A 16,355-nucleotide genomic window follows, 5' to 3' on the forward strand; every position below is an offset into this window, starting at 1 on the left:
CCACTTATGGATGCGAGTCTTGGGCTATGACCAAGAATGATAGGAAAAGAGTAGATGCTTTTGAGATGTGGTGTTACAGGAGGCTTCTACGAGTGACATGGAAAGACAGGAGAACAAATTCCTGGATCCTTGACAAGATTGGTACAAGTCTAACCATCAGAAGCGGCATAATGGAGAGAAAGCTGAAGTACTTTGGCCATATTGTCAGGAAACATGGAGGTGTAGAAAAACAGATTTTGCAAGGGGCCATGGAAGGCAAACGAGGAAGAGGACGTCCACCAACATCTTGGACTAATGACGTGAAGCTGGTTTCTAACCAGGGAATGCAAGGTGCAACACACTTGGCATCGGATCGAGTGAGATGGCGTACTCTTGTGAAGACCACAGCAGCGCTACACAGCGCCACCTGACAGAGAGAGAGAGCATATTGTTATGTGTGTGAGACGAACTGTCGCGGTAGATGCAATCATGCTTTTGTTTTATGCATTTGAGTAGTCCGCCATATTTACGGGATGATACGTCATATGCACAGCCTCTATTCATTTGGTCGTTGTATGATTTTGTTCGTTCATTCATTCAAATTTTATTTATATCATTTGAAGACTGAGCCTATTATGATACGTCCTCCGTGAAACAGTTTGTATAGCTAGGGATTATTGGGACAGAGGTTATCTTTTGAATCCTCTTAGAGGGCTATCATTTTTTTCGGAAGGGGGTCCCAAATTTACAAAAAGTCTTCGTCAATAAAATTGCGCACCCCCTATTTCGGCAACAAAAATTTTATGATCCCAAACCCCAAAATTGTATTGAAATCAGTCTTTTTGAATAAAATAACACACTTTCTGTGGTCATCATGTGACTCCCTACATTTTGGCCATAACACATTTTATGACCCCCTCCTATTATTCTTTCCAAGACTTTATGACCCCCGTATATTTGGGCCCCCCCCCCCTTTCGAATAAAATGATATACCTCTTATGACCACTGATGCATAGGCAAGGACACTCGCGTGAATTGAAAGACTTGTCGCACGCGACAGTTCGTCTCACACACATAACAAATGCCTATACAATCAATAGGTTCATTACAACATTTGATAGAATGGATTGAGTTACTCTAAAATGAAACGATAAAAACAAAGAATCATGAAAAAAGACACATACAAGATAAAATAATAAAATTATATAAACAATGTTAAAGATAAAATCAAGAAAATAGAGAAAAAAAACATTGACAGACATCATAATCTGTCAGAAATTACTGCATGAGATTCGAACCATCAATCTTCTCCACAAGTTCTCTTTATCCTCGCACTATAGTCTAATGCTCTGCTCACACTGGGCCACAACGTATCAGGTGAATGATTACCGCATTATCATGAACAAGTTTGTTCGATCTTGTTCATAATTGTATGTGTCGTAGGTTTCACCCTTTAACTACACGTACCCTTAATGATCAGTGATAATAGTCGGCTTTTACAGGGATGGCGCTTTCTCGTTTCCATGAACTCCATAGCGCCATTAGGCGAACGTTTACGGTATGTATGTTATATTTTATTTTGTTATATTTTGCTGCATTTTCTCATAATGTCAAAAAAAATACAAGGCTTCTGTATATCGATTGCTATTAGAAGTTCATATAAAATAAATTTGGCAACCGGACATCCTTTGCAAATATAAAAAAGATAGGTATGAACCAGTTTTTACCATCATGTTGCGTATCATTAAAAAAATAACATTTTTGGAAAATACGGAGTGAACTTTAGAAATACATTGTGCACACGCGCGACCCATACTACTTCAATGTACTACTGCTGCTACTGCTGCTGCTGCTGCTACTGCTGCTACTGCTGCTGCTACTACTACTACTGCTGCTATTATTACTACTACTACTACTACTACTACTACTACTACTACTACTACTACTACTACTACTACTACTACTACTACTACTACTACTACTACTACTACTACTACTACTACTACTACTACTACTACTACTACTACTACTACTACTACTACTACTACTACTACTACTACTACTACTACTACTACTACTACTACTACTACTACTACTACTACCACTACCACTACCACTACCACTACCACTACCACTACCACTACCACTACCACTACTACTATAGCCATAGTTATTTTATAGCTATAGACGAATCCAAATACACGCATTCCTACACCTGACTAGCAGCCTTTAGTTGGGTCCCCGTCGGCTGCAATGCATCCAAAATGTGAAATGATTCGGCCTTGGCGGAAATTTTAAACTGCATTCCATCACCCGTTTTACACCTTCCGCGAAAACACAGGTAGACAAAGGAATGATTTAAGTTTACAACACAATATACAGTTCCAACAGTTGTGCAAATAAAAGCCGCCTCACACCTAGATAAGGTCGAGGAGGGTTAATAGAATAATACAATAGAGATAATTCCGCAGGTAATCCCGTCGCATCTATTCATAGATGTACAAATGGATGAACAAAACTAAGGATATGTATGAATAGATTCGACAGGATTACCTCTATTGTATATATTATTCTATTAACCCTCCTCGTCTTTGCATCTTCTCCAGGTGTTAGCCGGCTTTTATTTGCACAATCGGGCGCTCAAAACCCCAGGTTGGTGCTAGCGGGAAACCAAAGATGGCCGACCAAATCCTGACCATGACTTGGCTCGTTGGATTCGTCTATAGTTATTTTTTTCTTTCCCAAATAACAATCTGGTTTAGCCACTCTATTTACAATACCTTTGAGTGTCTTAACAGCCATCTTAACGCCATCTGCTTCAGCTAACAAGACACACCCAAACTGTCCGCTGCCGAGTTCCTTGACAATATGAAGCTTCTCTCTTGGGAAGACAAAATCTTCATTAAGATTGCCGTAATCTGTTGCTGTGGTGTATATCGTTTCATCAACATTATACAAAGCGTCATTGCATAAAACACCACCTGTTACATCTGTAATTTCTGTAAATGATAACACTCAGAACGCTACTCCTCATTCCAGAAAAATACAGCATTATTTTTTGGAAATAAAAAATATTATCCTTTTGGCCAAATGAAACACAGTTAAATCCTAATCCTTTAGTTAGTCCTAACTGGCAATAAAAGTCAAATTTTCATATTTTTGCAATTTGCAGTAAAGTGATCCAAAAACATGCAATTTTCCATGTTTTCTTACAATTGCAGTGACAAAACTGTAAGTCTAAACATTCAAAATCTTGAGTATAGGCTAAAAGTTAGCTCGTAATTTTAATATTATATGTGATTTTTGCTAATTGGTTATGAAAAAGATTGGAAATGTGTTTTCCAAAAATTACAATGCATAACTTGAAATTAGCCTTTGTTCAAGTCTTTGGGCCTGATAGTCACAGAATACGAAATAGGTCGAACAACACCCTAACAATGCATGTTTTTGGCCATTATTTCCAAAAATTGACCAAACATTAAAATTTGACATTTATTGCCAGTTAGGGATACCTAAAGGATTAGGATTAAGCTATGTTACATTTAACAAAACAAGATAATATTTGTTTAATCCAAAAAACTTAGTGCTGTATTTTTCTGGAATAGTGACTCGCTGACTATTGTTATACAAAGCTCACTCAGTCGTTTAATTAGGCACTGGAACCGATCGAATTTGGTGTCGATTATCAGCTACACGTTTTCAATTTAAGAATAAATTTCTCGGGGAAATAAAAAGTAATATTTCCAATTTTTCAGTAAATATCAGAAGAAAGCCATAATGCTTGATACTATATATTTCTTTTTTAATCCTGATTTTAAACTTGCATAACAATAGAGGGTGGTCAATATCATTCTGGGTGATAAGCAAATTAAAGAAACTGTATGACGTAATTAATTTTTGATTTGCTAGATTAATCCTTACCATGAAATAAAACATTCATTGCGATTATTTGATATTATACTTTATATATTATAGGAAAATCTCTTACGTTTAGAAAAAATGTGCCTTACTTTTTTCATAATGATGAGTCGTATCCAACGCTATATCTTCATCTGGTGTCATTTGCCTCTTGAACCTACGACGGACAACCACAACTACTATTATCACGATTACGATAAGAGCAAAGACTGCAATGGTGATGCCAATAATGACTGTAACGTGACAGAAAAACAAAATAAAGAACAAACACAAATCATAATCAATTTTAAATAATATGATTTTATAATAACAATTATCTCATTTATAACCTATTATGTCATTTTTTCAAACCTCTCACAGGTCTCAACACATATTCCCCCATTTCTTGAAAATCTTCACTCGATTCAATTAAATTCAGATTTAATTTAAACACTTGTTTACAACTTACACAGCCATTAGCGGACTCATAATATTGAAAGGATATCTATAGCATCGCTCACTTGAGTTCGAGCCCCGGTATGTGAGTTCTACTTTTACTAAAAATAAAGACTGAAGGGGGCAATCCAACGGACTGAGGCATCTATTTATCTATTGTGTCCGATTTGAGTGCTGACATATTGGAAAATGTTGCCAATCAATACTCATTCGAGTGTACATTCAACGTCCCGTTTTCGAAATTGTGTGTCTTGCGTTTGGTAGGTGTGAAATACATCTGACAAGGCGTTTTAATGGCAGCTACATTAAATCTCCTCGGGACGGACCTATGTTTACAGGCAGGGATGTCCATCTCTCTTTTGAAGCGATTGGGCCAGAGTGCAATATATATATTTTTAAAGCCAAAATGTACGATCGCATATTATGAAAACTTCTTTTTTTTTGCTATAATGTACATGTATTTGTAATGTTTATACATATCTTAACTTACACCTAAATGGAATTAGCTAAATTCGTACTGTTTGCAGGACAACAGAGCAATGCTCGACATAAAGTCATAATTTACACATCAGTCCTCCATAGACCTACACGTTAATATGCTAAAATAGCCAGTGTTTTTTTCTTTTTCAAGTTACCTCGTTATTTCTGCATTAAATGAACAGAACCCCTTTCTGACAGTTATTACTAGCATTATTTCAACCGACAGTTTGGGTAAATAACAAAATTAAAACGTGACGGAAATCGTACATTACGGCTTTAATGCAGTATCATATAGGCCTAATTATTTCTTCTAAATATTCTTAGCTTTGCAGAAATCTGTACCTGGCTGGTTGACTGTTGCTGGTTCATTTGGACGTTGTTCGGCGAATGCTTGACATTGAGTTCCCGTCCATTCAGGGGGGCATCTTATAAAGGGAAAGTAAAAAAAAATATATATATTCTATGGTGTCACAAATCACGATTGAATTTTTAACGAAATGCAAAAGGTATGTGTCGATGACGCAAGCCGTGCAATATTATATGAATAATAGTTCTGTAATGCTTTGTTTTTGTTAACGTGCGAAACACACAAATCTGAAAATGTCATGTCCAAACGCACGCGCATTCTATGTTTGATATCGGTCTCCCGCTAGATAAAAGTTTCAAAGTAATGTAAATGGAGAAAGTCCAACTACCATTTTGAATTCTCACAACTCTAGTATTAACAGCGAAAATAATGCAGTACTTCAATACAGAAAGAAGAAATGGTGTAAAAAATAAGAATAAATGGTCGCATATCATAAGGGGGCATATTTTCCACTATACATGTTCAAAATTAAATTAATTAAATATTAAATATTTTAATTAATTAAAATAAGTTTCAATTCTTGGATTAGTGGAAAATTGTTGGTATCACCTGCATTGCAACGTGGTAGCGTTAGGTTCACAAAATCCACCGTTTAGACAGAGGCCGTCTGGACATAGCTCTGTGGCAATAATAAAAGCAAATGTTTTTATCTTAAAATTATTAAAGCCATAATGAGTGATTTGCTTCACCGCGACGCCCTCAATTTTACTCGTATTTCTAATTGTTGCATGCCCAGTGGTGTACTAAACTACCACGAAAAGGACTAAGCCTGAAGTGCTTTAATAAGAGTAAAATTAAAACTTTTTATATTAAAACCGGGGCGACCAGGTTTTATTCAGAGTGTACCGATCGAATGCTTGCTAAAATGTCCCGTGGATATCAGCTTATGGATATGTACACACTTCGAGCGCGATGCTCCGTGCAGTATTTCATATAATATGATCGGTGAGTGTAGTACACGCATTGTAGGTGCTGGAATGAAATCGCAATTTTCTTCGTTATACCTCATTTGTTTGGCTCGAAATTAAAAGTGGATAATGTAATCAGTGAAAACAAACATTTAAATATATTCTTTATGCAAATCACACATTATTGCTTTAATACGTTACATCATTTTTCACTGAATTAAATACCGTCACCGTCGTTAAACTAACATTGAAAACAGGGGCCCCTATTTCTTCTCTCTATTTCTCTCATCTACTGATGAGTGTCCAAATCTCGCCAATTTATTTACCATGGATATACTAATATTGCAAAGAGTTGAGGCCTTAATTTCTCATTTCCAACATACACAACTTTGGGGTCCCCGTTTTTCAACTTTGGAGTCCCCATTTAACAGATTGACCCAGGGTAATCTGTAAAATGGGGACCCCTTAAAATCACCCCATAAAGCTACTGAGAAATTTCTAGGGGGTCCCCGTTTTTCAACTTTGGGTTCTCCGTTTTACAGATAAAGGTAATAAACATCTCAAAAAAAGGAACTAACCCCCTTAAATAATGACCATTATTGAAAAACGGGTGATTGTATTACAAATATGTAAATCTGTGTAATGATATCTGAGTGTTTTTGTATTGTAAAAATTTGTATATAAGTGCAACTTTCAAATCTGGACCTCACTACATTAAATTGACCGGTGTTTTATTGTTTTCTAGGCTATCGTATCAAATGAGGTGTCAAAATACGCAGAAATAAATTCTGCTTCCAACGCATTTTACAGATTTGTAATACGATAGCCTCTTTTTGAATAATGGCCATTATTTAAGGGGGGTTAGTTATTTTTTTTGAGATTTAGTACATTAATATGTATTAGTAGACACGCATATACTTCCTTTCGTAGTACCCCAAAAAAACAGTACATTAACATACGTGACCGTACAGCTCGAATGAGCCGTAAATTCCCTAAATTGTATTCTGAGTTAGAGTGTAAAATGTGTATGCAGGTCGTATTCATCGGTATCTCTGGCTGGCGCGACATCTATCTCATTTTGATAGTCAAACACCAATCAATAATCCTATTATTGAAGAGGATAATAAGCTTCTACCTTAGATGGCAATAGAATTTGTAATAGCTCTCTGGTCTTTGTTTGCTTTGGCTAAATCCTGTTTGGCTAAGTGATGGGTTACCAGGCATTGTATTTTGTATAGGTATGTATAACCAACAATTAACAATGAGAGAACTTTCTTGAACCTCGTTGACTTGGGGATTTGATATGACCACCAATTATGACTGTTTGATATTTATTGCCAGCAATGTGGAAAAAGAGACACACGTAGAAACGAAAAAAGCTACCATTTTGTTGAAGGAGCAAAGTTCAACAAACCATAACCCCGCTACTGGATATCGTTTGAAGTCAAATAATATACCATTTTAAAGCTTATGATGTATATTTTCTATACACAAAATAAAACAATTTTATTATTCGCCGTGACAGGTCACATATTATTTGATCAAGTACAAGGCAATTTTAGCTTTCTTTTAAATGAGTCAAAAATTATTTTATTATTGTGGTGGGTCGGACAGGAGCACTGAAATATTAAAGCATGGGTTCTATAAAGAAGATTCCAAAGCTCGATATAAAGGGTGTCATTTCGGCCCATGTGCATGCTTTTTTGTGCATGTATTTTTGAAATGGAAATAAACATGGCTCGGGATAATGCATATTAATTATATAATTCACAGGATATACATATTCTTAATTTATATCAGTATGACTTACTGAACTGACATCTCAATCCACCCCAATCACTAGAACATTGACATATGTATGCATTAATGTTATCCTCACATGTGCCGCCATTCATACATGGTGAGCTAGCACACTCATCAATATCTGCAATAAATGAAGCAAATACAATCATAAATAATGATCTAAGGTGGTTGTGAAATCACAGGAGCATTGGCAGCCACACCCTTCACTTTTCGAAATGATTTCAATATTTTTGTGAAAAGCCAAACCATGAATTTGAACATTCGATTATATTTTCCACATGTCATCGAAAGTAAATTTAAATTCGCAAAATTAGTTTTCTTCAATGAGTACACAAAATTTTAGACATCTTTTGTGGTCTGTATGAAATTTATTGATGCTGGATAATAGTAATTTTATATTAAGTACTACAAACATTTACCGGGTAGATTGCAGAATTCCCTCCACATGCAAACATTGTGGAATCTGACGTCTTCAATCTAGTTCTATGATTATTACTTACTTTCTTCACAGTTGAATCCAGCATAGCCATCCTGACATGAGCATGTATATCGGTTTTGAAGATTTCTACATACTCCACTGTTCTGGCATGGTATACTGGCACATTCATTTATATCTAGAATAAATCATGCATATATTTTGGTAAATTTATTAGTTTTGTTGATTGCTACACACTTCACTGTTCTGGTATTGTATATCGACATAGTCATTTATATAAAGAATGATTGTGAATTCATTGTTTTTGTACATTGCTACACACTCCACTGTTCTGGCATGGTATTTACAAAGGGTCAAATAGCAAACCTTTGCTTTGCTGGGATACCATGATTACTGTAATAACGCCACCACTTACTGCCTTGGCAATCATGGTTATTCTAGTAGTTTCCAGTATGTATGATTGTTTACTAGCATTTTCTAGAATTTTCAGAACACTCCATGTACAAACCAATGGAGATGAATTAATGTCTAATGACAAAATACATAACTTTTAATGAATATTATGAAACATTTATGGGGCACATAACACTATATAATGCATTTTTGTTTAGCCCATGCTGTCAACTACCTCTGTTGGCAGTGCAGCTTTGCTTCCCCAGGTGGTACCTCCCTAACCCCCGGGCTGAGTACTATTAGTAATTGTGTGCAATTTGTTCAGGAAGTCTCATTTTTAGTATAGGAGCAGGTCGGCTATTTTCCCCGGATATACGTGTGCGCGAACATTATTTCTTAGATTTGTCGGTTGAAGGCGACATCTGCCCCCCATTTAATAAAAACAATTTGAAACCAGAATTTTTTATATGCAGAAATTCTATAATACTTACCTCTTTCACAGTTGAGTCCTTCATAACCTGGCAAGCATTTACACTGATAAGAATTCAAAGCATCCACGCAGTTCCCTCCATTTTGGCATTGTTGAGTAGCGCACTCATCGATATCCACCTCACAGTTAAAGCCAGTCCACCCAACCCTACAGTTGCATGTGTATGAACCCCGTGTGTTGCTACAGGTCCCTTCGTTCAAGCATGGAAAATTATCACATTCATTTACATCTAACCAAAACAAGAAAAAAAATAACAACATGTTTACATTCATTTTGAAAAGATGTTTTTGTTGCCTCTGCGTGTAATTCTCAACTTTTGCTTATCACCAGCCTATTCTGAAACAGCCTTCGGGACAAAGTGAAACTAATTCTCATTCCCTGTCTTGTCCCTTTGACAAAAAATGAAAGCCTTGTTTTGGAAGCTCGAAGACACGCCACTGTACTAGAACCACATAAATGTGAACTCCCGGCGCCTAAAAATACACCTAGTAAACATATACAGGGTATAGATGGAAGGTAGAGGGGGTTAGTATGTTAATATTTTAAACAGGACTTTGACATACATTTTGACACACCTTCTCAATTTCGATGGGGAATCCAGCTCGGTCACCTCCAGGACGGTTAATGCAGCCATGCAAACACACACACACACACCCCAATCACCAAATACTTTTCAAATGGGTGATCTTGCATGACATACATTTAGCAAAAATAACTCGACTCAGAGGAGCTCCCCCCCCCGATCGGTTACTCCGAAGTTCGCTTATGCAGATCTACAGAAAAATTTGATCAAAATCTGCCCCTCCTCCGTCGCACAATATGTGTCCTTCTTCAGAGAGGCTGAAATACCACTTGACATATCTGCATGTAAACACTAGAGAAAATATCTGCCTAAAGCTGAAGCTGAGTGACATATACATGCCTAAATAGTCTAAATAGTCTAAATAGTACGGCGCTAGTCCGGTTTTGAATTTAGACTAGCTCGTGTTTTTTAGTCTCAGAATAACGCAGTGTATTTCGGATCTTCGGACTAGCGCGTGCTTTTTCTGACTAGCGCAATGTATTTCATTTTCGGACTGACAAACCCCTAAGAATAGGAAATTTGTGCAATCGTACTAGCGGCGTGTCTGACTGAGCGGTGCACCCCGAAATTAGTACGGTATTGCAAAGGAGCCCCTGTTCAATGTTGAATCCTGTCATTTTGTTCATGTATACCCAACATTGATTGTTAGGACAGGAGGGCGGTATTTCGGGTGAGGGTAATGTTTAGACTTGACACTAAAGAAAGCGCCATTCATTACTCTAACAATAACGAAAATATGGTCATTACAAGGTGCACATTCTATTTTTTATTTCAACCTATTTTATCTAGCATTGCAGGTAATAGTAAAATTGTTTAATATTGCTAATGGCTGAGCTAGTTTATACCTGTATTTGATATAGTCTCAGTTTTTTGGCCTGGCTTGCGTATCTTCTGTCAAGTGCTCCGAATAAATTACCCTTGAAAAATTACATTTCAGTACTTAAATCTATTTTAAGCCATGAGTTTATATTGGTCAGACACTGTTGGGTCATGAATATGTATGAAGTGTTTTTATGTAAAAAAAATATACACCTCACCTGTTCCACAAATTAGCCCTGTCAATCCTTCTGGACATGTACATGTGAAGCGGCCTTCTGCATTGTTGCATATTCCATTATTCAGACATGGAGTACTTTCACACTCCTTACCATACTCTGTGGAATAAAATATGCAAATATATTGATGAATATGTATGACATCTCACATAACTTTATGGAAAATGTATGTGAAGAAGACTTTACTATCTATGCTTATACTAACGTACAGACAAAATATGACTACACATGGGATTTTGTATTGACAAAATTTAGAAAAATATTCAAAAGAAGAAAAAATAATATGTGATCTTTTTCCTGGCACTGAAATATTTTTGCTTTGCTATTGTAAAAAAGATGTCATTGATAATTGCATAGTTGCTATTGACGTTGTAGACAATACAATGAAACCAGTAAGAAATAACAAGATACTTGTAGAACCTCTGAAAAATGTAACCAGTAAGAAAGATAACAAAATGTAGCATCTGTAACAAGCAAGCTGCCGGTATTGGTATCATCCAAAATGATTGTATACTTGCCTATATCGCAATGTGTTCCAGTCCATGCAGGTCTGCATTGACATTCATAACCATTGACGTTATCATCACAATTACCAGAATTCATACAGGGATTGGAATGACATTCATTTATGTCTGAAATAGAAAATAATAATGATAATGAGTGTTTGTTTCAAATCAACTTTAAGACAGCTTTAATCATCATGCTCAGATGATACCTCTCTTGTGTTTCTTATAGTGACCGAGCTTTTGCTGCCTATGCTCCCAGATTGTGGAATAAACTACCAGGTCAATCCAAATTTGTACTCTTGAACAGTAAAAAAAGCTTTTGAAGAGACATCTATTTCAGGATGCTTATCAACAGTAGTTTTTTGAGCTAATGAGTGCCGTTGAACATTTTGAAATGAATTTGGCGCTATGCCATAAATGTAACTGATTGATTGATTAAAAGGAGGATATAGTAAAAAGAAAGAGAAGGGGCATCACCATGAAGAGAGACGAAGGACAGTACCAATTATACCATATAATTGAAATAGGGACCAGGAACACCCCTTGAGCATGTTGAGGAAAAACCAACTGGTAACTCTGGGATCATCGCTGGAACTACTTCTAGCGTTGGTTGCCAATAGCAGTCACTACCCATTAAGTGTTCATAAAGAGCGTTGCTGAAACGTACACATTTAAGTGAACATTCTGGATTTCGATCTACGAACCTGCGTAAATTACATATTTCATACCATTATGAAATGTTACATTATGTGCCATTTGAATATTGAAAAATATTAAACAACTTCATATTCCTCCTTGTTTAATTTAGTTCAGAAATGTTTCTCCCTTCCGTTTTATCATTCCTCCCGTCCTTTGCTCGGAACTCCAAGTCCAGTACCTCTCCGCTGGCTTCACACTTTGAGCAATTCCCTCAGCTATAAGGTATTAATTAATTTCAATTACTATGCACCTTTAGTTACCATGCCATATCGACAGCGTAAAGTCGATGTTCTTTGAATCCCATATAAATGCCATAAAAGGTTATTCACTTTTCAATACATACAAAGCAATGAGCAGAGACAAATTGGATAATATTTTGGATACTTTGTGACATATTGTAGCAACACTGTACGCCTAATTTGCTGCAACACAAAAACTTGTTTTGTATTCTTTTGTTGTAGTTGCAAGAGTAAACTATAATGTTATCTTACCAATTTCACATAAAGAGCCTTCATATCCTGATGCACATAAACAGATATATGCATTGAATCCTACAAAACAAGTTCCGCCATTCAAGCATGGATGACTTGCGCATGCATTGAAACCTGTAAATAAATCAAGCAAAATAAGCATTTTGTATTGAAATACATTTATTTTATTCATTCTAAGAGCGACGTAGCCAGAAAATATGTTGGAAAAAAAGCTGACATGTGTATTAAAAGTTTCCAATACGGACATATAAAAGAACGGATTTTGCAAACAATATATTAAAAGACCTCGATCGAGTTTTTCAAAGTTAAACAATGTAATAAATGTGGTTTTGGATATAATTTGTCTAAACAAATGTTGCATGTTGCTGCAGTTTGTTGTTATATAATATATTCACTTGGATTGCTACCGTGTGTTACGTATGTGCAATGTGCGTCTGTTGAAGAAGTAATTTCTTATTTAAATAAAAAAAACATCAATATCTACCAAAAAAACGTTTCAAAATGTAAAAAGGGGCCAAAGTTAAACAACTCTTTCCTGTGTGGCTTTTCACCGTTTTTAAAACTTGGTCCCATGTAGGGGAGTCGAATAAAAATTCCTTTAAAAAGGAATGGGGCGCCCAATGTGAGCTGGACGGGATATGATGATCATGATATGTGAGTGGACGCGGCGAATCAGCCGTAAACTCGGCAAATTGTATTCTGAGTTAAAGTGTAAAATGTATGTGAAGGTCGTATTCATAGGTGTATTAATTCGTTGCGACAAGTATCTTATCGCAACGAATAAGATCCTTGACTATTGTTATTCGAATGTGAAAAACGCATATGTTTGCAAACAAGAACCAAAGCTGGGTAAATCTGACCACAACCTGGTATTGTTGTCACCAAAGTATCGACCAGTTGTTCAGCGTCAACGACCACAGACAATGACAATAAAGCAGTGGAGTGAAGAATCTGTTCAGTTATTACAAGCATCATTCGAATGTACTGACTGGATTATGTTTATGTATGCTAATCCCGGACTAAACGAATTCACTGAAACTGTCAGTTGTTATATAAACCTTTGTGTCGATTCGATAATACCCATTAAAACTGTCAAAGTGTTTCCCAATAACAAACCTTGGATAACAAAAGGTGTCAAGGACGTTATTAACAGGAAGAAAGAAGCGTTTGGTCAGGGTAACAAGACAGAGCTGAAAAAGGTTCAAACGGAATTAAAAAGAACTATTAGGGTTGAAAAGGAGGCTTACAGGTCAAAACTTGAACAAAGGTTTACGCAAAATAACATGAAACAGGTCTGGGATGGTTTGAAACTTATTAGTGGTTATGCAAATACTTCCAGTTCAAGAAATTTCTTGCCTGAAACGACTGTTGAATATGCTAATGATCTCAATGATTTTTACAACCGTTTTGACCAACATGATTTCAGTATTGAGATTAGTAGCCTGCGCACCACTCTCGAGAGCAATATGGTGTTTCACGATGGTCGTGTTTTTGAAGTGTCTAGTGATGCCGTATGTCATGAATTCCAAAAATTAAACATCACTAAATCAGCTGGTCCAGACAATATAACACCAAAATTGCTCAAATTGTGCGCTGAACAGTTAGCGGACATTTTTGCAATCATGTTCAATTGGTCTTTCAGATTGCAGTTAGTTCCTGATATCTGGAAGCGTTCTTGCATAATCCCCATTCCAAAGAAATCTGTCATCTCTTGTATGAATGATCTTAGGCCTGTCGCGTTAACATCAATTCCGATGAAAGTGTGTGAAAGATTATTCAAGAAAGCATTGTTCGACTATGTTCAAGACCACATTGATCCTCTGCAGTTTGCCTACAGAAGTAATCGTAGTTGTTCTGATGCTATTTTGTTCTTGTTGGAGAAAATGTATCATCATTGCGAAGGTACTGCTAGGTTTGGCAACACAGTCAGGACAATGTTTTTGATTTTTCGTCCGCTTTCAATACCATTCAACCGCACTTGCTGATTCAAAAATTAATGGGCAGTAGTAGCGTGCCTAGTTCTTTCATGGCCTGGATTTTAAATTACTTAACCAATCGTTCTCAATATGTCAGACTTACGTCCAACGGTACATTGTCTCATATGCTTACATCTAATACTGGTGCCCCCCAGGGTACAGTTTTAGCACCATTCTTATTCACTATTTACACGTCCGATTTTAGATCGAATGACCCTGCATGTCCTGTTATTAAATTTGCGGACGATAGTGCCATGATTGGGCTAATTGCCGATGATGATGATACTGTTTACCAACAACAGCTTGTTCGGTTTGTCAACTACTGTGATGCTAACTACTTAGAGCTAAATGTCTCCAAAACAAAGGAAATGGTTGTTGACTTTAGAACCTCTAAAAGTCGTTCTCCAGGTCCCGTTGTCTTAAAAGGAGGTAACGTAGAGCGTGTGTCATCATACAAGTACCTTGGCATCATGATAGATGACAAGCTGAACTGGCATATACATGTTGATCACATGGTTAAAAAACTGAACTCTCGCATGTATTGTTTCAGGAAACTGAATTTCTTTCATGTCAATTCTCGTATTCTCGCTTTTTTATGATTCAGTTGTAGCAAGTGTTTGGCGATATTGTTTACTTTGTTGGGGAGGAACATTACCATAGGGGACAGACAGAGGGTGGAAATGGTAATTAAAGAAGCTAGTAGAATCATAGGCTCACCACGACAGGCTTTCGAGACAGTGTATACTGATCTTTTGTTGAAAAAGCTCACCGATGTGATGGAGGATCCCCAACATCCACTCCACCATCGCTTGTCATATCACCATAACTCAAAATCTGGTCGTATGCAACTGCCGCGTGCAAATACAGACAGGTACCTGAACTCATTTGTTCCTCAAGCTATTTTTATCATAACTTGAAGTACCGTCGTTAATTTATGTTTTCATTCCATTTCTAGGGAGTACCCTTGAATTTCATTTTGCTTATAATAACTGTTTTTGTATAATGCTTGTTCTCTAATATATTGTAGTTTTATGATCTCATATGTGCATGTAATTTCCAGAAATGGATTAATAAAGTTTAACTTGACTTGACTTGACTTATCAAACGATGTTTAAATCAATCAATAATACTACTGCTGAAGAGGATAATAAGCTTCTACCTATTTCTATAGAGTAGTTCTTGTCTTTGTTTGCTTTGGCTAAATCCTGTTCAAGTGGTAGATAACAAAGCATTGTATTTTGTCTAGGTATGTATAATCAACAATGAACAATGAGAGGATATTTCTGAACCTCGTTGACTTGGGAATGATTTGAAATGACCGCCAATTATGACTGTTGGATATTTATTACCAGAAATGTAGATAAAGAGACACATGTAGAACCGATAAAAAATGAATTTTGTCGAAGGAACAGAGTTCAACAAATCATAACCCCGCTTTTGGATATCGTTTGAAGTCAAATGATATACCATTTTAAAGCTTATGGTATATATTTTCTAAACACGAAATAAAACAAAATTGACCGGGGCCGACGTTACGGCTGATTCGCCGCGTCCAGTCACATATGAGAAATGCTTCATGGAATGAAGCTTTCGTGTCAATTTGCGATTATGTGGGGTGGGAGTTCTGTTTTGGGGGCCTATTGTAGTGAGGATATTGCTTTGGATATTGAATATTGTTGAATTTCGTTATGCAGGCCCTAGGGTATATGATGGATAGTATAGAAGACACAAATTTGTAAGCTTCCCCCCTAGTCCTCTATACACTCATTTTTGTCACACGACGAATTTCGACAAAGTCATGTAAACGTAATTATTTCGTTTTTCACCGACATCCGT

The 16,355-nt window shown here is 36.5% G+C and overlaps 1 protein-coding gene across 2 annotated transcripts in view; it reads right to left on the bottom strand.

The window, feature by feature from the left end:
* Window positions 1–16,355, bottom strand: part of LOC140151119 (uncharacterized) — a 42,029-nt gene that overhangs the window by 17,151 nt on the left and 8,523 nt on the right. Inside the window, exons 7-16 of one of the 2 annotated variants that reach the window (XM_072173342.1) lie at window positions 12,544–12,657; window positions 11,366–11,479; window positions 10,830–10,946; window positions 9,211–9,438; window positions 8,391–8,504; window positions 7,898–8,011; window positions 5,729–5,798; window positions 5,155–5,237; window positions 3,990–4,130; window positions 2,760–2,978 (exon numbers count right to left, since the gene is read on the bottom strand). In XM_072173342.1, the coding sequence (XP_072029443.1) occupies window positions 2,760–2,978; window positions 3,990–4,130; window positions 5,155–5,237; window positions 5,729–5,798; window positions 7,898–8,011; window positions 8,391–8,504; window positions 9,211–9,438; window positions 10,830–10,946; window positions 11,366–11,479; window positions 12,544–12,657 (1,314 nt within the window). The remainder of the gene's footprint in view (window positions 1–2,759; window positions 2,979–3,989; window positions 4,131–5,154; window positions 5,238–5,728; window positions 5,799–7,897; window positions 8,012–8,390; window positions 8,505–9,210; window positions 9,439–10,829; window positions 10,947–11,365; window positions 11,480–12,543; window positions 12,658–16,355) is intronic. The other variant, XM_072173343.1, reaches the window with a different exon arrangement.

Source organism: Amphiura filiformis, chromosome 4 (assembly GCF_039555335.1).
Source record: "Amphiura filiformis chromosome 4, Afil_fr2py, whole genome shotgun sequence".
NCBI classification, from domain to species: Eukaryota; Metazoa; Echinodermata; class Ophiuroidea; order Amphilepidida; family Amphiuridae; genus Amphiura; species Amphiura filiformis.